Source organism: Haematobia irritans, chromosome 2 (assembly GCF_050003625.1).
Source record: "Haematobia irritans isolate KBUSLIRL chromosome 2, ASM5000362v1, whole genome shotgun sequence".
Classification (NCBI taxonomy): domain Eukaryota; kingdom Metazoa; phylum Arthropoda; class Insecta; order Diptera; family Muscidae; genus Haematobia; species Haematobia irritans.
The window spans coordinates 125,892,027-125,917,182 of NC_134398.1; the positions used below are offsets into that span (position 1 = coordinate 125,892,027).

General features: G+C 35.4%; 1 protein-coding gene across 1 annotated transcript in view; it reads right to left on the reverse strand.

Moving 5' to 3' along the window:
- Positions 1-25,156, reverse strand: part of rho-6 (serine protease rhomboid 6) — a 63,143-nt gene that overhangs the window by 30,978 nt on the left and 7,009 nt on the right. The window contains exon 2 of the mRNA XM_075296109.1: positions 8,387-8,530. Coding sequence (XP_075152224.1) covers positions 8,387-8,530 — 144 coding nt within the window. The remainder of the gene's footprint in view (positions 1-8,386; positions 8,531-25,156) is intronic.

A 25,156-nucleotide genomic window follows, 5' to 3' on the forward strand; every position in this document is an offset into this window, starting at 1 on the left:
ATTGTTCCAAATACAAAAATCGCAATATCTTTACGCTGCATAAAACCACTAAAGTAATTAGTAGTAGGTCCCATTGGACCTCATCACGCAGAATTGCACTAAACTTTTTAAAATACCTATAAAAACCAATTTAATGATTCAATCACATAAAAATTTAAAGGTTTCAATTTAGAACACTGTAATACAAGAAGTCATAAGCAATCACGCTGCAAATTATATACAAGATAAAGTTATGTATGAATAAAAATCAAAAAGGTCCAGTGGGACCTCATCACGCACCGAAGGGTTAAATAGTGTTTTACTTTATATATCAGAGTCGTAAAAGAGCACGCCGATGTTGCTTCTTCACTTTGTACTCTGTTCTAAATGTAAACAAACTTCTTCAATAATGTTTTTCACGAAAACACCAAAAAATGACTTGCAAAGTATTGTAAGAAAATAAGCTTGAGTTAAAAGTGGGTTATTTATGTTTATGGTATGAACCTTTTTGTTATGTTTAAATGAATTATATTACAATAAATTGGAATTACATGTTTTTCTTTTATTTGAAAAAGTGTGCTCTATGTTTTTCGTATGTGCTCTTTTTATAAGCTGAATGTGCTCTTTTTGCCTCTTCAAAATCTGGCATCCCTAGTGTGAACACACAGTTTTCTTTTAAATGTGAGTTTTACGTACTTGACTCTAGGAAACGAATTTCATTTCGTTCGTTTTTCTAGCATTTTTCTTTCTCTACAAGTGGAAATTACTATGTTTCAATAAAATGTCTTTAAAATGAAGTGTTGAAAAACATCTCCCATTTTTAAACGCTTTTTAGCTTTGAAGCCAAAATACAAAATGTCAATAAAGTTAAAGGCGATTTCATAAATTTTGAAGATTTCTTCAGAAGTATTAAAGCCAAGTTGTCTTTAGTAAAACGAAATTTTCTTTCCTGTTAGGATACCCAAGTTTAAGTCGATTCACTTAACTATCAGGACAAAACGACTTCATTGAAAAGTATATCGTCTTTTGGACAAAAAATTTTATATCAGAGAAATTCGTCTTCTTGTATGCTAAGAAAATTCGCATTCGTATTTTTAGGACAAGAATTCTTTGGCCTCACGACAATATTTTTCTTTAGTGTATCCTTTCGAATAGGTGGCTTGTGAAATTGTTCGGCGTAATGGGAGTTGCTGATTAGCTTAGGCTATTTTATTTTGCCGACATCACTTGGCCAGTGTGACACTATATCAACTGTAAGTTCCTAACATATTTACTACATAAAGGCAGTTCCAGTTTCTACCGTCGAACCCACCCAATTATACTCGTCTGTTGAACCATATTGATTGTTCCAAAAATATTAGCAGCCTTATGATTTTCTAGGTCCACCATTATTCTAATATGTTAAACACTTCCCCCATGAAACGAATTTTTTTGTACGATTGAAAAAATCTAGTATGGCCTACTCAAAGTGTTCACGTTCGATTGATGTAACCCATTTTGCTCTGTAGCTACACCCTGAAAAAAGTGATCCCTTCTTTTAGTTAAAATGAACTCATTGTGAAGAAAGTTGAACTTCGTATAGCGCCAAAGACATTTTTATTTTTTTGAACGATATGATTTTCGTAGAAATTAGGTAGAATGCATTCCATATATTAGTTAACATTTTCCTATATTTATGTACCACTATACTACAGAATGAAAAAAATTAACTGAATGGAATTCATATATGGAATGAGTTTATTGAATGTTTTTTATTCAATTGGAAAAATCTTACATATTTGTGGTAAACCTAGCAATTTTGTCTACCTTTTACAATTTCAATACCTACAAATGTAAACAAAAAAATCCTAAACCAATTTTTTCACAAAAGGTTAGCGTGACTGAATATTACCTGATAATTGAAGATTCCAAAATGAAGTCGAATGAAGGGGTTGCTATTCTGCTGGTGTTTTCTTTTTTTTATAAACCAATTTTCAAAAACCGAAAATTTTTCTAGTTTAAAATAACAAATATTTTATATAATTTATTTGTTTTTTATTATATTATTTTTTTAACAATCTCTCCGTATACCATAACAACGCGATTCCAACTAAAAAACAACCCACGCGAAAACATATCGATTACATCGATGACAGGTATCGATTACAGGTAGATAAAAGAAAATTTCCTATATTCTAACAAGTGTGTTTCCTCAAGTTTTGAAAGGATTGAATACTTCTTAGTACGAATGAATTAAATTATTTTTCTACGCCAAGTGTTATTCGTATGTATGATAAGCTTTTTACAATAATAGAAGGCAGTCATATCATTTTATAAGAAATCTTACTAAATTTGGGGAAGCTTTGTTTTAGTTCGGTTTTTGTTTATTTTTACGAATGCTTTGTTATCAGTGAATAAAATTTTCTTGTTCAGCAGTAAATTCTTATACCCAGCGAAGAAAACAGTATTAGTAAAATTCCGTGCCTTATTCTAGTTAATGATCTATTCCCAACTGCTTTCAGTTTAGGATTTTGTTACTGAAACAAATAAATTTTATTATTTCACACAAAAATTTACCTTAATGAAAATAAAATGGCTGAACTAAATTGATGAACATTTTTTCCTTTAGTTTAGAAGGCACTTTTTTCTGGGTGTAGTCTACGGCGCGTATTGCTGCATATTGAAAAAGCTGTTGTAGGCACATTTATACTCCGACCTAAATAACAGCGTAGTTGAAAATAAAAATCATTGCTTTGTTTACAAATCCATTTTGTTTAGATTTTATATCAGTGTAGCACATTTATGTTCGTTTGCCAACCCAAATAGTGTGGTATTTGCAGGGTGTTTCAGCAACATTGTACCAGAAGACATAAAATTGCCGGATGGCCGAGATTCGCCCGACTTGTCCCGGAATTTGGAATTTGGTGTTCCGAATCTTTCACAAAATTTACCCTGCATTTCAATTAATCAATGCATGTATTTTAATTTTTCCTATTTTATAGTGACCAAATGTGTCTTGCGTGTCGTTTACGCAAATTTACCAAAAGAAATACCAACTTATAAAATATGCACTGCAAAAACAAGCATGTCCGGTTTCAAAGATTTTGTCTTTAGACTTATGATTTTGCTATAAAGATACAACAGCCAGAAGGAGGCGAAATTAGAGGTGTGATTGAAATTTCACTCACTCACTCACATTCACAAAGCAAAATTTTTATTCAAGCACGCCCACGCACGATACGTGTGGTAGCCGCTCACGCACATTCAGGAAATGAAAACCAGTACTCACGAACTACTTTTGAAGACTCACACTCACGCACGATTCACGACAATTCACGTGACTCACGACAACTTCACGAGACTCATGACATTTTCCAACCGAGAATGAGCAACATTAAAAAAAAAAACAAGTATATATGGCCGTAAGTTCGGCCAGGCCGAATCTTATGTACTATCCACCATGGATAGCGTAGAAACTTCTACGAAAGACTATCATCCACAATCGAATTACTTAGGTTGTGGTATCTTAAATCGTTTTCTAAATTGTGAGTTAGTCCATACGTGGTATATATTAGACAGAAAAGGTATGTGTAGGTAAGTCTACAAATAATTACGAATCGATATGGACTTTTGCGCAGAATTGAAATATGGGGGTCGCTTATATGGGGGTTAATACAATTATGAACTTGATATGGACCAATTTGTGTGTGATTGGGGATCGATTTGTCTGAGGGCTATACATAACTATAGACCGATATGGACCTAGTTAGGCTTGATGGTTTCGGCCATATACTAGCACAATGTACCAAATTTCAACTGACTGAGATGAAATTTGCTCCTCCAAGAGGCTCCAAAACCAAATCTCGGGATCGGTTTATATGGGGGCTATATATGATTATGGACTGATATGGACCACTTGGCGTGGTTGTTAAATATCATATACTTCTCAAAAGGCACCGGAGGTCAAATATGAGGATCGGGTTATATATAATTATAGACTGATATGAACCAATTCCTGCATGGTTGTTGGATACCATATTCTAACATCAGGTACCAAATTTCAACCGAATCGGATGAATTTTGCTCTTCCAAGAGGCTCCGGAGGTCAAATCTGGGGATCGGTTTATATGGGGGCTATATATAATTATGGGCCGATTTCGACCAATTTTTGCATGGGTGTTTGAGGCCATATATTAACACCACGTACCAAATATCAACTGAATCAGATGAATTTTGGTTTTCCAAGAGGCTCCGGAGGTTTATATGGGGGCAATAGACAATTATGAACCGATGTGGACCAATTTTTGCATGGTCATTAGAGACCATATACTTACACCATGTACCAAATTTCAGCCGGATCAGATGAAATTTGCTTCTCTTAGAGGCTCCCCAAGCCAAATCTAGAGATCGGTTTATATGGGGGCTATATATAATTATCGACCGATGTGGACCAATTTTTGCATGGTCATTAGAGACCATACACTAACACCATGTACCACATTTCAGCCGGATCGGATGAAATTTGCTTCTCTTAGAGGATCCGAAAGCCAAATCGGGGGATCGGTTTATAGAGGGGCTATATATAATTATTGATCGATGTGAACCAATTTTTGCATGGTCATTAGAGACCATATACTTACACCATGTACCAAATTTCAGCCGGATCGGATGAAATTTGCTTCTCTTAGAAGCTCCGAAAACCAAATCGGGGGATCGGTTTATATGGGGGCTAGATATAATTATAGACCGATGTGGACCAATTTTTGCATGGTTGTTAGAGGCCATATACTAACACCATGTACCAAATTTCAGCCGGATCGGATGAAATTTCCTTCTCTTAGAGAGTCTGCAAGCCAAATTTGGGGGTCCGCTTATATGGGGGCTATACGTAAAAGTGGACCGATATGGCCCATTTGCAATACCATCCGACCTACATCAATAACAACTACTTGTGCCAAGTTCGGAAGTAAGCGTGATTTTAACAGACGGACGGACATGCTCAGATCGACTCAGAATTTCACCACGACCCAGAATATATATACTTTAAAGGGTCTTAGAGCAATATTTCGATGTGTTACAAACGGAATGAAAAAGTTAATATACCCCCATCCTATGGTGGAGGGTATAGAATACAGCTAAATTAAATTCAGTTAACTTGCTAGTAAGAATTAAATCTTGATTTTTTTTCGTGAGCGTGTTTTGCAAAAAATTTATTCAGGCACATTCATGAACCGATTTACTTCTCACACATGCTCACCCATGACATATTTGTTTCAGTCACATTCACGAGAGCTGCTTCAGATTTTGTTAACGACTCACGGGTGTCACGCGCACACCTCTAGGCAAAGTAGATACATGGAGTCTTTGGTCGCAGTTCCACTTCAAATTTAGCAAAAGTGTTTGTTTTGGGTCAGAATAGAAGCCTCTTGATTTTGGTTCACATTTTGATATACCTTCACCTATCTTTTACCCGATTTAAACTCATATAAACACAGAGGCCATTGCTTTACTCCGATTTGCATTGTTTGCAATGTGTGAATTCTTTATTTGAACCGATAGTACGATCCATATAATTTAGTGTTTGATGATTATTTCATGCTAATGTTGATCCGTGACTGCGTCTCAAATTGTCCATCACCATAGTCCACTTTTGGCATACTCTCTTCAACACTTCGGCCGGTATCTCAAGAATAAATGCTTCAATGCGTCAACTGACATGAGCTTTAACACAGCCCTACCAAAACTAGTCTAAAGTAGAGGTGTGCACGTGCGTAACATTTTACTACGGAAAAATCTTACTCACGCACGATATTGTTTGGTGGGACTCACGCACGAAAAATGTCGTGACTCACGAATAATTGTATGAATAATTTTATGACCTTCGGAACGTGTCTGAAAACCTGTGCACTAAGAGTTATTAAACTCTTAACATCCCAGGTGTTACAAAAATTGTAAATGAATCCAACTCGTGAGCGTTTATATCCGTCGGCGGGATTATTTTCGTGAGCGTATTTTTCCGAAATTCGTTACTCACGCACACTCACGAAGAAACTATTTTCGTGACTCCCACTCACGCAAAGATTTATTTCGGCAAAAGCCGACTATCATAAACCTTTTTTCGGAAGGTTCAAGTGTGGTTTACTTTGGGTTTAGTGAACTGTCCTAATTTACTCTGATAATTGATCGATAGTTTTGCTGCAAGTCGAGGATGCTGATGAGGAATGTGGTAATTCCGAAACGTGCGTCCATCCAACCATCTTGCAGTCTATAGGGCTTTGCCCAAATAAATTTGACAAACATTCTTTTCCTCTGTTGGTTAAGTTACACTTGTAGTTTAGTCAATGCATGGTTTTAAGCTGAAATCAGAAACAACAAGTATATACGGCTGTAAGTTCGGCCAGGCCGAAGCTTATGTACCATGGATTGCGTAGAAACTTCTACTGAAGACTGTCATCCACAATCGAATTACTTGGGTTGCGGTAACACTTGCCAATGGCAAGACATCTTAAAACTTCCTAACACCGTAATATATACCACATAGTCCATACGTGGTATATAGTAAACTAAAAAAGGCCGATTAAATACGTTTATAATTAAGTTTAAATTTTCTATAGAAATAACATTTTGACAAAATAAAATTTTGATAACATTTTCTATAGAGTAAAATTTCGAAAAAATTTTCTATAGAAATAAAATTTGGAAAAAAATTTCTATAGAAATAACATTTTGACAATGTTTTCTATAAAAATAAAATGTTGGTAGATTATTTTTGGCTCGAGTGGCAACCATGATTATGAACCGATATGGACCAATTTTTGTGTGATTAGGGATCTGCCATATACCGATATGGACCAATTTTGGCATGGTTATTACCAGCCTTATACTAACACCACGTACAAAGTTTCAACCGGATCGGATGAATTTTGCTCCTCTAAGAGGCTCCGAAGGTCAAATCTGGGGATCGGTTTATATGGGGGCTATATATAATTATGGGCCGATGTGGACCAATTTTTGCATGGTAATTAGAGACCATATTCTAACACCATACACCAAATTTCAGCCGGATCGGATGAAATTTGCTTCTTTTAGAGGCTCCGCAAGCCAAATCGGGGGATCGGTTTATATGGGGGCTATATATAATTATGAACCGATGTTGACCACTTTTTGCGTGTTTGTTGGAGACCACATTCTAACACCACGTTCCCAATTTCAACCGGATCGGATGAATTTTGCTCCTCCAAAAGGCTCCGGAGGACAAATCTGGGGATCGATTTATATGGGGGCTATATAAAATTATGGACCGATATGGACCAATTCTTGCATGGTTATTAGAGACCATATACTAATAACATGTACCAAATGTCAGCCGGATCGGATGAAATTTGCTTCTCTTAGGGCAATCGCAATCCAAATTTGGGGGTCCGTTTATATGGGGGCTATACGTAAAAGTGGACCGATATGGCCCATTTGCAGTACCATCCGACCTACATCAATAACAACTACTTGTCCCAAGTTTCAAGTGGATAGCTTTTTTCGTTCGGAAGTTAGGGTGATTTCAACAGACGGACGGAAATGCTCAGGTCGATTCAGAATTTCATCACGACACAGAATATATACTTTATGGGGTCTTAGAGCAATATTTCGATGTGTTACAAACGGAATGTCAAAGTTAATATACCCCCATCCTATTTTATGATTGAAGAATTATTTTTATGATTGAAGAATAAACCAACAATAACAAAACGAAAAAATTTATTTCTATCGAAAATTTTGTCAATATTGTATTTCTATGGAAAATTTATCAAAATTTTATTTCTATAGAAAATTTTGTCAAAATTTTATTTCTATAGAAAATTTTTCCAAAAATTTAATTTCTATAGAAAATTTTGTCAAAATTTTATTTCCATAGAAAATTTTGTTAAAATTTTATTTATATGGAAGATTGATGTACCTTTATATTTTGCAAAATCTCTCGAAACATTAAAAATTCTACCAAACAGTAAAATGTTTTCCATTTTTGGTAGAATTCTACCAACTGTGCCCATGACCCCCTGTTTGCTAGGTTGGCATGCAAACCTACGACATTAGCTTCGTTAAGAATGTGGGTTTCCCAATGTAAGAGAAGCGTATGACGATTTACAGTATATAAGATGTCAAATATTGAGTTCGATGAATCTCGGCTGGTATAAGATCTGAATGTTTTCAACCTCACCATACCTAAATGTACGTCCTATAATCTTCTCTATTGAGTTAATATTTATTGTGTATTTAACCCTTTGCGCTGAATAACTGAAAATGTTTCTGTTATTTCGTTATCTTTTCGAAATTATTTTCATATGCTTATGAAATATATTTGCTTGACCTACATTGATTCATAAAAGCCAATCAATTATTGTACTCAATGCTTGGCCTATAATACTAAACTTACCTGTAAACAAACGTTCATCAAGAGATGTAGAATATCCGAGTGTAAGAGCATATATGTGAAAAAGCGCCAGTATTCATTCACTCCGTCTGGTATAAACATTAAATGATGACGTATCCCCCGATTGCCCACAAAATACAATGAGATCTGTAATGGTGAACAAGAACAATGCAAACAAAACATAAGAATTTAATTAAATTCTAATCAAAATAATACAAATATTTTATAAATATTTACAGAATTTTCTTAACAACATTATTTTTCTTATTTATGGTCATTTTTGTGGGGATTTCATGTTGTCCCATTAGGCAACTCATTATTTGGCTTGTTGTCCATATATATGGGTAAATTATGTAAACTAACCAAGCGCAAACGTTATCTTGACATGACTTGCATCTCCTCCCCTTGTCAATTCCGCAATAATCAGACAGCAATTCCAACACCACGTCATGCCACATCAGTTCGCCATCGATCATCGCCACCACCAACACCATAATAAAGCCGTCATCTCTGTGGCAATTATGTTGAAGTGGAGTGCACATTTGATTGAAACCGAATGAAACAATCAGTACCAATCCATATATCCAATAACGATCGATGGATGGATGGATAGATGGATGCTTTCTAACACATAATGCAACCACGCATGGATGCAATATGCAACACTTACACACAGATGTGTTGACAAGTGAAACACATCGTTTGTTTAAATATTGTTTTTTTTTTTCATGTGCGATTCATAGCACAGTGTTTTCAATCCGATATTATGAGGTTTGAGGCATATCCATATCCAATAAAAAAGAATTCAACATTCTTTAAGTTCAGAAAATAAGTAACGGTTAGTGGTGTCCCGGGAAATGTTAATTTGGCTCTAGGGGGGTTTTTTATGAGGTTTTTATACCCACAGTGGTATAATAACTTTAATCTGTCAAAACTTGTGCCTACCAGAAATATTGATTTTGGACCCCATAAAATATATACCGTTCGACTCAGTACCACCTACTGAGTCGATCTTGGTGTCCGTCTGTCTGTTCATGTATTTTCTGTTCGCAGAGTATTTGTTTTTTTTGGAACAAGGACGAACGCTATTCAATTTGAAAAATCAGATCATATTCCCATATATATGTATCGCCCGATTTCGACAAATGAGGTTATATTTCACTTTCTTACCAACCGATCGTCATCAAAGTAAATTAATTCACCATCCTTTAAGTGTGCAAAATTGCAGACTGCATATTTAGATATAGCTCCCATATATATGTATCGCACAATGTTCCGAAATTTGCCATAGTAGTCTTATTTTTAACCGATTGTACTCAAATCGAAAACGGCTCAAATTTACATATAGCTCCCATATATATGTATCGCCCTATAAAACCCCTGTTTACTAACCGATGTTACTCAAAGTTGGCAATATCTAATATTCTATAGTACTAACTGTACCTACAAAGAATCACTAAAATCGGTTCAGATTTATATGTAGCTCCCATATATATGTATCACCCGATTTAGAAAAATTTCGTTCCAATAATCTTATTTTGTACTATACCATATTTTTTACCTCATTTTGTTAGCCGATCTTACGCAAACTTTGTACAAGTTAATCCTCTGTAATATCAATGAAATCTGCAAAATATCTTCTAAATCGGTTCAGATTATGATATAGCTCACATATGTATGCATCGCCCGATTTTTCCATAAGACTCTTATTTTTTAACCTTATATTTACTTATATTTCAAATTTTGATGTATTAGTTGATCTTATTAAACTTACTTATAGCTCTTATTTTATTTTATTGCCCCATTTTCACAAATTTGGATTTATTACCCACACTAATTGAATGATTTCCGCTTTTTTATGTTATTGGACTCTATTAGTGGCATACCAACTCTGTAGGTGCAAAATCAACCGAAGCTCCTTATACCAGACATTTCTGTTCAGATTGTGATACAACTCCAGTAAACATGTACCCCTTAATGTTCTTAAATATGGAAATGCGGTTTATCTCCCAAACCTATACCAATGTTACCCCACAAACGCTTATATTTACTTATTCTGTAGGGGTAGTTTAGGGTATTATATAGTCGCCCCGCCCGACTTTCCACTTTACTTACTTGTTTTTTAATATGAATCACTCTGTTGCCTGACAGCTGTTTTGACAGTTTAAATTGACGTCTCTACTCAGTACTATTTTGCCAATCATCTTGAATAGGTTAAGTCCAGAACAACGCTTCCAAATCGTTGAAATTTATTTTCAAAAAGCGTGTTCAATCAATTAGATGCGCTTTTTTACCGCAAATGCCTCTTCAGTAATGAGGTGGTTGATTGATTATGTCAAGAAGAACGGCGTGTGGATAGATAATCCACACGCCGTTCAAGAATTACCAATACATCCCGATAAATGCACTATTTGGTGTGGTCTATGGGCCGCAGAAAGGAGGATGCGTAACTCTGAATGGAAATCGATACAGAATCATGAACAATGAATTTTAGTTGCCAAAACTTCAAGATATAGATGTAAACGAAATGTGGTTTCAACAGGATCGTGCCATTTGTCATACTGCGAAACAAATAACTTATTGAAAGAACATTTCAACGACAACATTATATCGAACAAGTATAAACGGCCGTAAGTTCGGCTAGGCCGAATCTTATGTACCCTCCACCATGGTTTGCGTAGAAACTTCTACTAAAGACTGTTATACACAATCGAATTACTTGGGTTGTGGTATCTTAAATCGTTTTCTAACTTGTGAGTTAATCCACACGTGGTATATATTAGACAAAAAAGTTATGTATAGGTAAGTCTACAAATAATTACGAATCGACATGGAATTTTGCACGGTACGTAGAGAGCCAGAATTGAAATATGGGGGTCGCTTATATGGGGGCTATATACAATTATGAACTTGATATGGAAAAATTTTTGTGTGATTGGGGATCGATTTATCTGAGGGCTATATATAACTATAGACCGATATGGACCTAGTTAGGCATGGTTGTTAACGGCCATATACTAGCACAATGTACTAAATTTCAACTGAATCGGAGTAAATTTACTCCTCCCAGAGGCACCAAAACCAAATCTCGGGGGCTATATATGATTATGGACCACTTTTGGCATGGTTGTTAAATATCATATACTACCACCACGTACCAAGTTTCAACCAGATCGGATGAATTTTGTTATATGGGGGCTATACATAATTATGGACCGATTTCGACCAATTTTTGCATGGGTGTTTGAGGCCATATATTAACACCACGTACCAAATATCAACTGAATCAGATGAATGTTGGTCTTCCAAGAGACTCCGCAAGCCAAATCGGGGGAGCGGTTTATATGGGGGCTTTATATAATTATTGACCGATGTAGACCAATTTTCGCCTAGTTGTTAGAGACCATATACTAACACCATGTACCAAATTTCAGCCGGATCGGATAAATTTTTCTTCTCTTAGAGGCTCCGCAAGCCAAATCTGGGGATCGGTTTGTATGGGGGCTATATATAATTATGGACCGATGTGGACCAACTTTTGCATGGTTGTTAAAGACCATATACTAACACAATGTACGAAATTTCAACCGGATCGGATGAAATTTGCTTCTCTTAGAGGCTCCGAAAGCCAAATCGGGGGATCGGTTTATATGGGGGCTATATATAATTATGGACCGATGTGGACCAATTTTTGCATGGTTGTTAGAGACCATATACTAACACCATGTACCAAATTTCAGCCGGATTTGCTTCTCTTAGAGGGTCTGAAATTTGCTTCTCTTAGAGGGTCTGCAAGCCAAATTTGGGGGTCCGCTTATATGGGGGCTATACGTAAAAGTGGACCGATATGGCCCATTTTCAATACCATCCGACCTACATCAATAACAACTACTTGTGCCAAGTTTCAAGTCGATAGCTTGTTTCTTTCGGAAGTTAGCGTGATTTCAACAGACGGACGGACGGACGGACATGCTCAGATCGACTCAGAATTTCACCACGACCCAGAATATATATACTTTATGGGGTCTTTAAGCAATATTTCGATGTGTTACAAACGGAATGACAAAGTTAATATACCCCCATCCTATGGTGGAGGGTATAAAAATGGACCGCTGAATTAGCCTCCGCGTTAGGTATCAGGTATCACTCCTGATATCTGCTATAACGGGTCGCTGCCTGATAGGAGATTTTGCAAAAACTATTGGCGCGAAGTATAATGACTATTGTATGAGCTGTCATGATGCGGAGGAAAAAGAATCAATTAAACACCTCTTGTGTGAGTGTCCTGCATTTTGTGTAAAGCGCAAGCAACTTTTAGGAGCATATAGCTTCAGATTACTGGCGGATCTGGAAAACGTTAACTTAAGCAGTCTGCTAATATTTTTGGAACAATCTGGTTGGTTCAACAAAGAAAAATAATCAAGAAGGTTCAGCGGTTAAAACTAGAAGTGCCCATATGTAATAGGTACTTTTAGTTAATGTGGTATCACAATGGACTGAATAGTCTAAGTGAGCCTGAATCTTAATCGGGCTGCCACTTTAACCTAACCTAACCTAACCTAGCCTCCGCGTTCGTATGATTTGCCGCCACTCGATTTTTTTTTTTTTTGTGGGGATACCTGAAGTTATTGGTTTACTTGGATAAACCAGCAACGTATGACGCTTTGGAAACTAATATTTAACGTGTCATTGCGGAAATACGCTCTCAAATGCTTGAAAAGGTTGTCGAAAATTGGACCTCGAGAATGACCTTTGTGCGTAATAATCATGGTGCCCATATGCCTGAAATTATATTTAAATATTAAATGACAGGAAATAATGTACCAAAGCGGGAATTTTTTTCGAATTTCCCGGGATCCCGGTCAAAGGGAAACCTTCTTTGATGTGGAATACATTTAGACATTTGAATAAATTAGATATCGCCTAAAGTTACGGTTATAAGGCGCTCTCTGGACAACAAATAATATATATTATGTTATTCTCTTACATCAGCCATAAATCATACTACAATACGAAATATTTTGTAATACAAAACATTTTGACAATGGTTAAGGCAGTCTCTTTCGGTATAGTTTTCGGAAGATTTGGGATGGGATTTTTTGTAACACTAAAAAACTGTTTGGAAACAAAAGAAACTTATTTCGATTTCACCATCGTTAAACGGAGTCAATAAATGCACATGTTCAGTCAATATTCCCAAGATGGAAACACTACCATGTAATACGACATTCACATTACACTTCCAAAATCCACTTTAACTAGTTATCGTATGTCCTATAAATAAGCCCCAATTTTAATAGATTTCAAGCCAAATGTGTATAAGGTATAAATTTGAAATTAAAGTAACTATCTTAAAAAATGTTGGAATTTTCTTATTTCATAAAAAACATCCTTGCAATAATTTTGAAATTATGCAATTGCCAACGTAGGTTTCATAAGGTAAAATGTCCCGTTGTTTTGAAAGGTTTACTCAGTCTACCAGTCTATCGTAATGTTGGTTTACAGAAATCTAAATTAGGAAGTGCAAACTTCTTTCTAGCAATTGGGAGCCCGTTGGATTCTGGATTAGAACCCCCAACTATGTATGTTCCACGACTTGATACCATAGTTATTCACATTACACTTCCAAAATCCACTTTAACTAGATTTCAACTGTCATTTGCCATATAAAACCCTCCATTATACATAAAATATTGTAAAGAAAATGTCCCGGGAATTCCCGCACTTCATTCCCGGGAAAGCGGGAGCGAAAAAATAGCAATTTCCCGGAAAAAACCCCTATTATGCATGTATTTTATTAATCGTGGATTCAAACCCAGTTTCGACCAATCCAAATCTGGGGGGTCGGTTTATATGGGTGCTATACGTAAAAGTGATTCGATAATCCCATTTGTTAGCGTTCGCAACCTAACGTGATTTCAACAGACGGATGGACGTCGCTAGATCGACTCAGAATTTCACCACGACCCAGAATATATATATCTGGCCCACTGTTCCATCAATGACATTGTGCATTTACGTTAAAAACAAAAATACACAAAAAACAAAGAATCTCTACACAATTCGCAATGTACAACCACAAGGTAGCGGTTTGCATTGTTCCTGTCAAATGCGCTTAAAACACAGAGAACACGGACAGTGCTCTATGAATAACTCGAGCAGTTCTTTTGCTGTATATGAGAATTTTGGGTGGGTGTGTGTTTGAATGGTGGAAAATGATGCTCTGTATTGTGTTTTGGCATTGAAGTTGACAACTGGTACAATGTACAAAATGTGGAAGTAGTTTCTGTGGTTACCCGTTACGAATGGTTACTGAAGTTGGTGCGACGTCGCATATGGCAAATGAAGCATAAATGTCCAAAACCATTTGCGTTTCATATGTGATCGATTACAAGCATCGAAGTCATTCAATATATTTTATAGTCAATTGTTTCACAATCATGTTTTGATTTTTCTCTATGGTGGATTTTCTTGGCTTCGGATATTGTGGTTGAGGGAAGATTAGGTTATTATTTGTTGATTTGTTCGTTTCAAACATCGGTTTAATTCTAGATCATGTTTTGTCTTGTCATAATTGAATATTAAATGCGTAATCAAAGAATTGACTTTTACATTTTTCAATTTTAGCCTAAATCATAAGTTGGCCATGGACTTGAAAAATTATGAGAAAACCAATTGTTTAGATTCGTATTTAATATTTTATTATTATTCATATTATACACCCAGAAAAAAAGTGCCTTCGAAACTGAAGGAAAAAATGATCATCAATATAGTTTTGCCACTTCATTTCCATTAAGTTAAATTTCTGTGTGAAGTAATAAAATTTACTTTTTTGAGTGAAAAAAAAAACTTAAAATGAAAGCGGTTAGAAATAGTTCATTAACTGGAATAAGTCATGGAATTTTCCTTTTTTTATACCCTCCACCATAGGATGGGGGTATATTAACTTTGTCATTCCGTTTGTAACACGTCGAAATATTGCTCTAAGACCCCATAAAGTATATATATATATTCTGGGTCGTGGTGAAATTCTGAGTCGATATAAGCATGTCCGTCCGTCTGTTGCAATCACGCTAACTTCCGAACGAAACACGCTATCGACTTGAAACTTGGCACAAGTCGTTGTTATTGACGTAGGTCGGATGGTATTGCAAATGGGCCATATCGGTCCACTTTTACGTATAGCCCCCATATAAACGGACCCCCAAATTTGGTTTGCGATTGCTCTAAGAGAAGCAAATTTCATCCGATTCGGCTGAAGTTTGGTACATGGTGTTAGTATATTGTCTCTAACAACCATGCAAAAATTGGTCCATATAGGTCCACTTTTACGTATAGCCCCCATATAAACGGACCCCCAAATTTGGCTTGCATTTGCTCTAAGAGAAGCAAATTTCATCCGATCCGGATAAAATTTGGTACATGGTGTTAGTATATGGTCTCTAACAACCACGCTAAAATTGGTCCATATCGGTCCTTAATTACATATAGCCCCCATATAAACCGATCCCCCGATTTCGCTTGCGGAGCCTCTTCGAGAACCAAATTTCATCCGATCCGGCTGAAAATTGGTACATGGTGTTAGTATATGGTCTCTAATAACCATGCAACAATTGGTCCACATCGGTCCATAATTATATATAGCCCCCATATAAACCGATCCCCCGATTTGGCTTGCGGAGCCTATAAGAAAAGCAAATTTTATCCGATCCGGCTGAAATTTGGTACATGGTGTTGGTATATGTTCTCTAATGACCATGCAAAAATTGGTCCACATCGGTCAATAATTATATATAGCCCCCATATAAACCGATCCCCAGATTTGGCTTGCGGAGCCTCTAAGAAACGAAAATTTCATCCGATCCGGCTGAAATTTTGTACATGGTGTTGGTATATGTTCTCTAATGACCACGCAAAATTGGTCCACATCGGTCCATAATTATATATAGCCCCCATATAAACCGATCCCCAGATTTGGCTTGCGGAGCCTCTAAGAAACGAAAATTTCATCCGATCCGGCTGAAATTTGGTACATGGTGTTGGTATATGTTCTCTAATGACCATGCAAAAATTGGTCCATATCGGTCCATAATTATATATAGCCCCCATATAAATCGATTCCATAATTATATATAGCCCCCGTATAAACCGTTCCCCAGATTTGACCTCCGGAGCCTCTTGGAGGAGCAAAATTCATCCGATCCGGTTGAAATTTGCAACGTGGTGTTAGTATAAGGCCGCTAATATACATGCCAAAATTGGTCCATATCGGTCTATAGTTATACATAGCCGACCCCCAATCACACAAAAATTGGTCCATATAGGTTCATATTCATGGTTGCCACTCGAGCCAAAAACAATCTACCAAAATTTTATTTTTATAGAAAACATTGTTATTTCTATAGAAAATTTTGTTAAAATTTTTTTCTAAAGAACATTTTGTCAAAATATTATTTCTATAGAAAATTTTGTCAAAATTTTATTTCTATAGAAAATTTTGTAAAAATGTTATTTCTATCGAAAATTTTGTAAAAATGTTATTTCCATAAAAAATTTTGTCAAACTGAATTATATACGTATTTAATCGGTCTTTTCTAATTTAATATATACCACGTATGGATTTACTTACAATTTAGAAGACGGTGTGAGGAGGTTTAAAGCTACCTTGCCATCGGCAAGCGTTACCGCAACCCAAGTAATTCGATTGTGGATGCCAGTGTTTAGAAGAAGTTTCTACGCAATCCATGGTGGAGGGTACATATGTTTAATATGTTTTTTCCAAGTAACCTAAGTAAGACTTCGATGACACTAGTGTGTTTAGGGATTATCTCTCCACGAATTTTTCTGCTCTCAGGGTATAAGTAGGATGATTTTTCAGGATTAATTTTAATGTTCCACCTTTTTATCCATTTACCGGCTGAATTGAGGTGATTTTGGACAAGTTTGGATGCTTTAAATGGAGAAGTATTATATCCGAATATCGATTTACAGCCATATCTGATGTGTAAAGAACTGGGCTCTTTGCACTGACTTGTGGTACTCCAGACTTAACAATCCCAATACCAGACTTCACATTATTAACATTAACATAAAAATGTCCATTATCAAGATAAGATTTTATTAAAAGACAATATGGAGCTGGAAGCATAATCTTGATAAAGTTATCCTTCGTGCCATACACGGTTTAAATCATGCTTCACATCAAAGAAGGCAGCCACACAGTACTATTTATTTTCCAAACTGGAACGTATTTATTTCACAACTCTATGACATTGTTCTGGGGTTCCAAAGAAAGTTCGGAATCCAAACTGATGTTCTAGAATAATATTTAATTTTTCCAATACTGGTAGCAATCGTTTCTGAAAAAGTTTTTCAAAGAGTTTCGAAAATGTTGGTATCAGACTTATAGGCCTTTAAGAGGAGAGTTCATTTTCTTTTTTGCCGGGTTTTATCACCTTGATAATTTTTGCGAGCTTCCAATGACTAGGGAAGTAAAGAAGTCTTCATTTGGAATTAAATAGGAGAGTTATATAAATTAGCCCTACTTTTGGGTAACATTTTTATCTCCTTGCCACCTATTAGATCAACTCGTGGGCACTTTATTGAGTTAAGCTTTTTCACTTCATTCTTTACTTCACGAAATTTAATGTGCTTTATAGGTCGATACATTTGACACGCTACATCTCAAAAATCGGTGGTTTCTTTTGATTCTGTTGGATGACATAGATTAAATAGTGTAAATGTATCTTCCAAAAAGTTTTGAATGCAACGACATTTTGTTCATCGGATCTGCACTAAGATCCAAGAAAATTTCTTACTGGTTTTTTGGGTCTCAAGTATTTGGTAGCTCTCCATAGATTGCATTTATTTCTGTCACCAGGATTTACGTTTCTTAAAAAATCATTCAAAGCGCCGTATTTATAATCGTTTATAAATTTGTTTAGATGTTGAGTAGCTCTATTTAGTGCCGGTCTACGTGTCCTAAACCAAATTTTTCTTAGACCGTGTTTTTTCGTATCAGTTGCCTTATTTCATAGGAAATATAAAATGAAGAACGGTTTTTAGGTTGTGATGGTGGTGTCGATATGAAAGCCGCTTCATGTATTAATGTGATAACATTTTCTACCGCTTCATCCGACTCCGAACAGCTAATATATACTAATATTCTAATATTCTAATATTCAAATTTAAATTATCTTCTATCCAATTTTGAAACTGAGTTAAGTCGGTGTAACATGTGTAGCATAATTAACGAATGTTGGACTATGATCTGAACTAAGATTTTCAGAGTATTTTATTGTCAATGAAGTCTGAGGAATACCACCGCATATAAAGAAATCTAGGAGATCGGGTATCTTAATGGCATCGCCGGGCCAGTGGGTACGAGTTCCAATAGAAAGTGCACCCAGAGAAGGAATATGATCACCTCAAACATGTTTTAAGAGCAAAATGTTATTTTTGGGTGGTGACCATGTAACATGGTTTTCGCAACCATGTTATTTTCTCGAAAATCATGTATTTGATTTCGGCAAGCAGGTTATATTTGACGAGAAAATAACATTTTAGTGACAAACATGTTACCTGGTCACCATACAAAAATAACATTTTGCTCTTGAAACATGTTTGAGGTGATCATATTCCTTCTCTGCGTGTGTATTGTATTTTGTTTTTATACCCTAAACCACATAGTGGTCAGGGTATAATACGTTTGATCTGCCAAAAAATGTGCTTACCAGAAATATTGATTTTAGACCCAATAAAATATATACCAATCGGCTCAGAATCACCTCCTGAGTCGATCTAGCGCTTGGTGTCCGTCCGTCCGTCTGTCCATGTATTTGTTGTTCACAGAATTTTGGTCGCAATTATTAACCGATTTTGATTAAATTTGGTACAGGGAGTTTTTTGAATTTGGAAGAAATCGGATCAAATTTAGATATAGCTCCCATATATATGTATCGCCCGATTTGTACAAATGGGGTTACGTTGCACTTTTTTGCAAACGGATTGTCACCAAATTTGGCAAAAGATAGTTTTTTTTCATCGCCCTTCAAGTCTGCAAAATTTCATTCAAATCGGTTCAGATTTAGATATAGCTCTCATATATATGTATCGCCAGATTTTCCCAAAATTGGCCACAAAACCCTTATTTATTAACCGATCTTACTCAAAGTTGACAAAATGTAATCTTCTATAGCACTAACTAGAATCTAAAACTAAAAATCATCGAAATCGGTCCAGATTTAACTATAGCTCCCATATATATGTACCGCCCGATTTTTCTAAATTTGGCCATAAACCCTTATTTATCAACCAATCTTACTCAAAGTTGGCTGAATGTAATCTTTTATAGCACTAACTATATGTGCAAAAAATCATGGAAATCGGTTCTAGATTTAGCTATAGCTCCCATATATATGTACCGTCCGATGTTTCTAAATTTGGCTATAAAACCCTTATTTATCAACCGATAGTACTCAAAGCTGGCCAAATGTAATCTTCTATAGCACTGACTGTATGTGCAAAATATAATCGAAATCGGTTCTGATTGAGATAGAGCTCCCATACATATGTATTGCCCGATTTTCCCAAATTTGGCCATAGAACCCTTATTTGTTAACCGATCTTACTCAAAGTTGGCTAAATCCAGTCCTTTATAGTACTAGTGGTATGTGCAAAATTTCATCGAAATCGGTTCAGATTTAGATATAGCTCCCATATACGTATCGCCCGATTTTGAAAAATTTGCCCCTAATAACCTTATGTTTGACCATAGCGGCCTCATTTCTTAACTGATCTTACTCAAATTGTGCACAAGGTAACCTTTTGTGGAATTAATCAAACCTGCAACATATTATGCAAATTGGTTCAGATTTACATATAGCTTCCATATACATGCATCGCTCGATTTTCCAAAATTTGGCCATAATACTTTTATTTATTAACCAATGTTACCCAAATTTCAAGTTTTGATGGACTAGCCGATCGTATTTATACGTACTTGTAGCTCTTACATAAGAATATTGCTCGAATTTTACAAATTTGGATTTTTTAATAATGGACTCAATATTAGTGGCATACTAACTCCGTAGGTGGAATATCAACTACAGTTAGTGTTGCTAGAAGTAGGGGAAATTCCCTATATGTAGGTTTTTTCTAATATTTAGCGTGTTGTAGGGACGTAGGGCCACAATGTAGAGACATTTTCACTCAACACAATTTGTAATAATTTTTACATTTTGATGGCTCTAGAGGAGGAAATTAGAAGCCGGCAAGGCTTGATCTTTAACAATGTGTGGTAACAACAGTTACCACTCGTGCCAAAAATAATCTAACAAAATTTGAAGATTACCACAAATTACCACCAATCTACCAAACAACTATTTCTATAGAAATTTTTGTCAAAACTTTATTCCTGTAGAAAATTTTGTCAACATTTTATTTCTACAGACAATTTTGTCAAAATTGTACTTCTAATAGAATTTTTTTTTCGAAATATTATTTCTAAAAAAATTTTCTCAAAATGTTATTTCTATGGAATTTTTTCTCAAAATTTAATTTCTATAGAATTTATTATAAAAATTTTTTTCTGTAGAAAAATTTTTCAAAAAAATTTGAAACTTTTTCCAAAATTTTATTTCTATAGAGATTTAAAAAAAATACTATTTTTGGTAGAATTCTACCAACCGTGGCAACCGTGGTAGTAATACAAATTTATTTTCTAGGTTATATACGTTGCATTTTCATGTTTTAAGATAATAAAGTACTTAGAACCATTTTTGTTTTGTAAAATTTGTTTAAATTTAACGAAAAATATTGTAGGGAAAATTGTTTCGGAATGTATGGGAAAGTAGGGAACTTTTTTTTGTCCTTGTAGGGTAAACCGAACATTTTCCCTGGCAACACTGATCAGATTGTGACAAAGCACCCATAAACATGTACCCTTAATTTTCTTAAATATGCAACTGCGGTTTATCTCCCAGGCCTATATCAATGTTACCCCACATATGCTTATGATTACTGATTCAGTAGGGGTGGTTTAGGGTATGATATAGTCGGCCCCGCCCGACATTCTACTTTACTTACTTGTTTATGATACATTTTAACAACTCCTTTGATAATCCTAAAGTATCAAGCCGTTAGCTCCAGCACTGATGCTTACCCAGCAAAAACTGGGTAAGCACTAGTGATTCTTTCAGTAATACCGGTAATCAAAAAGTTACTACTTGCAATATTACCAGGGGTTTAAAAATAATAACATACCTGTGTAGGCAAAAAGTGATTCTTTCTATTAATACAGGTAATCAAAATCATATCTTGAGTTCCGGGTTCGGCTCTACAGTGGGCACCGTTAATAGTAGCGATAAGTAATGCCAAATTACATTTCAGAAAAAATTTCCAAACAAATATACCTTTCTTTTCTAAAGTTGTATAGTACATAATTTATATTACAAAATAACATCATTGAATAGATCCATGTCGTGGAGCGTGGTATAGTGTGTTGGATTACAAAACAACAGGGGTGAGTTCGCACTTTTTGGGTATCTTTATGGTAAATATATTATTTTTGGAGAGCTGGTATGCTTGCGAAGAAGTACTTATTTTCGACTGCTGGTATGCTTGCACGGAAGTACTTTCCTCCAATGTCATGCCCGTGTAAAAGTATTACTACGGATATATGTACGAGGAAGTTGTTACCAATTTGGCGCAAGCATACTTGTACTCATACCTGGTAATAGGAGTTTTTGCTGGGTAGGATTAAAATCACCTCCTACAATAAACTTTTTTCGGAGTTTAGTGAAAATCTTTTCATACTGCTCACATTTCAGATTGAATTTAGGTGGTAAGTAAACTGAATAAATGGATGCGTTTGTATTGTTGCAAACAATTTTGACACCATCTGCGTGTAGATAAAGCTGTGATATAGGCTCTGCAACTTCGTATTTTATTGTGGATTTAATAATAACTGCAGCACCTCCATGCGCAGTGTTGTCAGAATGGTTGGTGAAATGGATTTTTAAACTGGTATTTGTTTGTACATGGGCAGCACTCAATGATAAGAGAGAAGTTCACCACAATGTGGTATCACAATGGACTGAATATCGGGCTGCCATTGTACCTAACCTAACCTTGTACATGAATATCTGAACTATCGGGCTGGAACTATACTAACCTTGTATCTTTATTAATATATCGCAAAACGAGAATGAAAGGTCGATGAATGAGATCTGTATCCTTATTTAAATTTTATTGATCCCAGATTTAAAGCCAGAGAGGTGCCTCAAAAATGTCATTATATTAATGATGCCGCACCTTTGGCTCGGAATCAATACCAAAATCCTTAATTTGGATTCAAGTAAACTTTTTTTGAGTGCAGAAGACGCATTTCTTAGATATAAAGTTTCCTTGTGCGAAAGTCGAAACTTTTCCATGAGGTCGTTTTGTTCTTTTCAAATTCATAAGTGTAATGACAAAATCTTTGCAGCCGTAGTCAGTTCCACTCGAATACTTTATTACTTTTTTGTGTATATTTGGTTTGGTTTCTTGTTTATGTTGTATGGATTTGCAAATTTTAAAACTTATTAAACCGTACTGAAGTTCCTAATCAAAATTAACTCCGATGTAACTTAAGGGGAAGTTTGTATATTATTTGGGCAATGGGAAGTTTTACTTGTAACACGAAACCATTTACAATTGGCCTGGTTCCGATTGACTTATAGTAACTAGGTGACGACGATTTAGTTTTGCCCGACTTTTCATTTAATATGAAAACCTCAGTTAAACTTGTGGTTTTACTAATTGCCAAGTAAAATTATTACATGAAATATACAATGAATACAATTGTCATTTGGAGGAAATTCTTATGAATTTCCCCGAAACCGCAAACGAATACAACGCTAGTTACGAAGGTTAAAATCAATTCAATTTGTGTTTTCAGTGCATTTATTGTAAAGATGATGAGAACTAATAATTTTAATTTAATCAAATGAGCAGCACACTATGTTTATTTAAGAAAGATACATTACAATAGAAAGCAATATGTGTTGATGTTTTAAAGATGATGTGTAAAGATGTTTAACTGTATTATTGACCAAATCGATAATTCCATCTGACATTTTAAACTTTCACGTATTAGCAGATTTCACTATTATACTATGAAATAATTTACCAAGCTAAATTTCTTGACTATGGATAAACTGAAATGAGCTAAACACATGGAAATATTGGTCTCAGATTCTATGTTGTGGTGAAATTCTGAGTGGTTCTAGCGATGTGCATCCATTGGTTGGAATTCCGAACGAACCAAGCTATTGGCTAGAAACTTGCCACAAGTAGTTGTTATTAATGTAGGTAATATGATAATGCAATAGGGCGGACCACTTATGGGTATAGCCCCATATAGTACCCGATTTAATTTCCGGAGCCATTTTGATACTTGGTACATGATGTCAGTATGTGCATTTTAACAACCATATCGGACCACACTTATATAAACTAGAGGTGTGCATGAGACACGAAATTGTCATGACTCACGCGTGAGTCATCAGTCACGCTGAAGGCAACGACGTGAGTGTGTCGTGCGTGAGCGTGAGTCTCAAACATAATTTCTTCGTGAGTGTGTGTTGAGTAACGAATTTCGGGAAAATACGCTCACGAAAATAATCCCGCCCACGGATATAAGACGCTTACGAGTTGAATTCATTTACAATTTTAGTGACACCTGGGATGTTAAGAGTTTAATAACACTCTCAATTTTAATCACGCTCATGTTTTCAGACACATCGCTAAGGTAAATTACTCATAAAATTATTCGTGAGTCACGATGTTTTCGTGCGTGAGTGTGTGCATGGGTCCTACTAAACAATAGCGTGCGTGACTAAGATTTTTCCGTCGTGAGTGTGCGTGAGCGTGAATAAAATATTACTCACATGCACGCCTCTAACATAATATTAACACCGACCCACTGATTAGATTTCAGGAGCCTTCAGCAGGAGGAAAGTTTTCTGAATCTGGTTGAAATTTGTTACGTAATGTAAGTATAAGTCTTCTAAAAATCATGCAAAAATGGGATTATAATGGTGTCTGCCATCTGTCTGTCTATCTGTTGTAAACACGCTACACCGAAAAAAAGTGAAGTGTTTTATAGGAAGAATGAACTACCACGCACGAAAATTGAACTAAATTTTACTCCACATTTTGAGATTTCCACAAAGCGTTGTTAAATTTTAATGCCCTGTTGTACTTTTTAACTGCAGTTCACGAAATTACATCATCTCATAGAAGAAAAAATTTACTAAAAGTAAAGAAGAAAATCATTGGCGCCAAATCATGATAATTTTAACCATACATAACCATAGTTCATTCTTACTATTTTTGGGAATCGTACGAAAATTTTCATTTGTTTTATTTCATATTGAACTTATGTCTACGGTCATTGAACATTATACTCACGTTTAGTTCATAAAATTTTTGAGACATACTTAAAGAAAGTAAGATTTCATTTCGATAAAAATAATAATAATAAAATTTAACAACAAGCAAATAATTTTTTTCCAATAAAAATAAGTTAGTTTAACTACGTAAATTTTTTTCTATGTATAGACTTCAATAACAAACGTATTGTAGGGAAAATTTGCCTGAAATTCGAAATCTAAAGGTATTATAAGTCCATAAACAATTTTGCCAAATATGGCTAAATCGGTCCTAAATGGTATTTTGACATAGACCTATCTTCCGATTTGACATTTGGGCTTCCATACACCGCAATCTTTA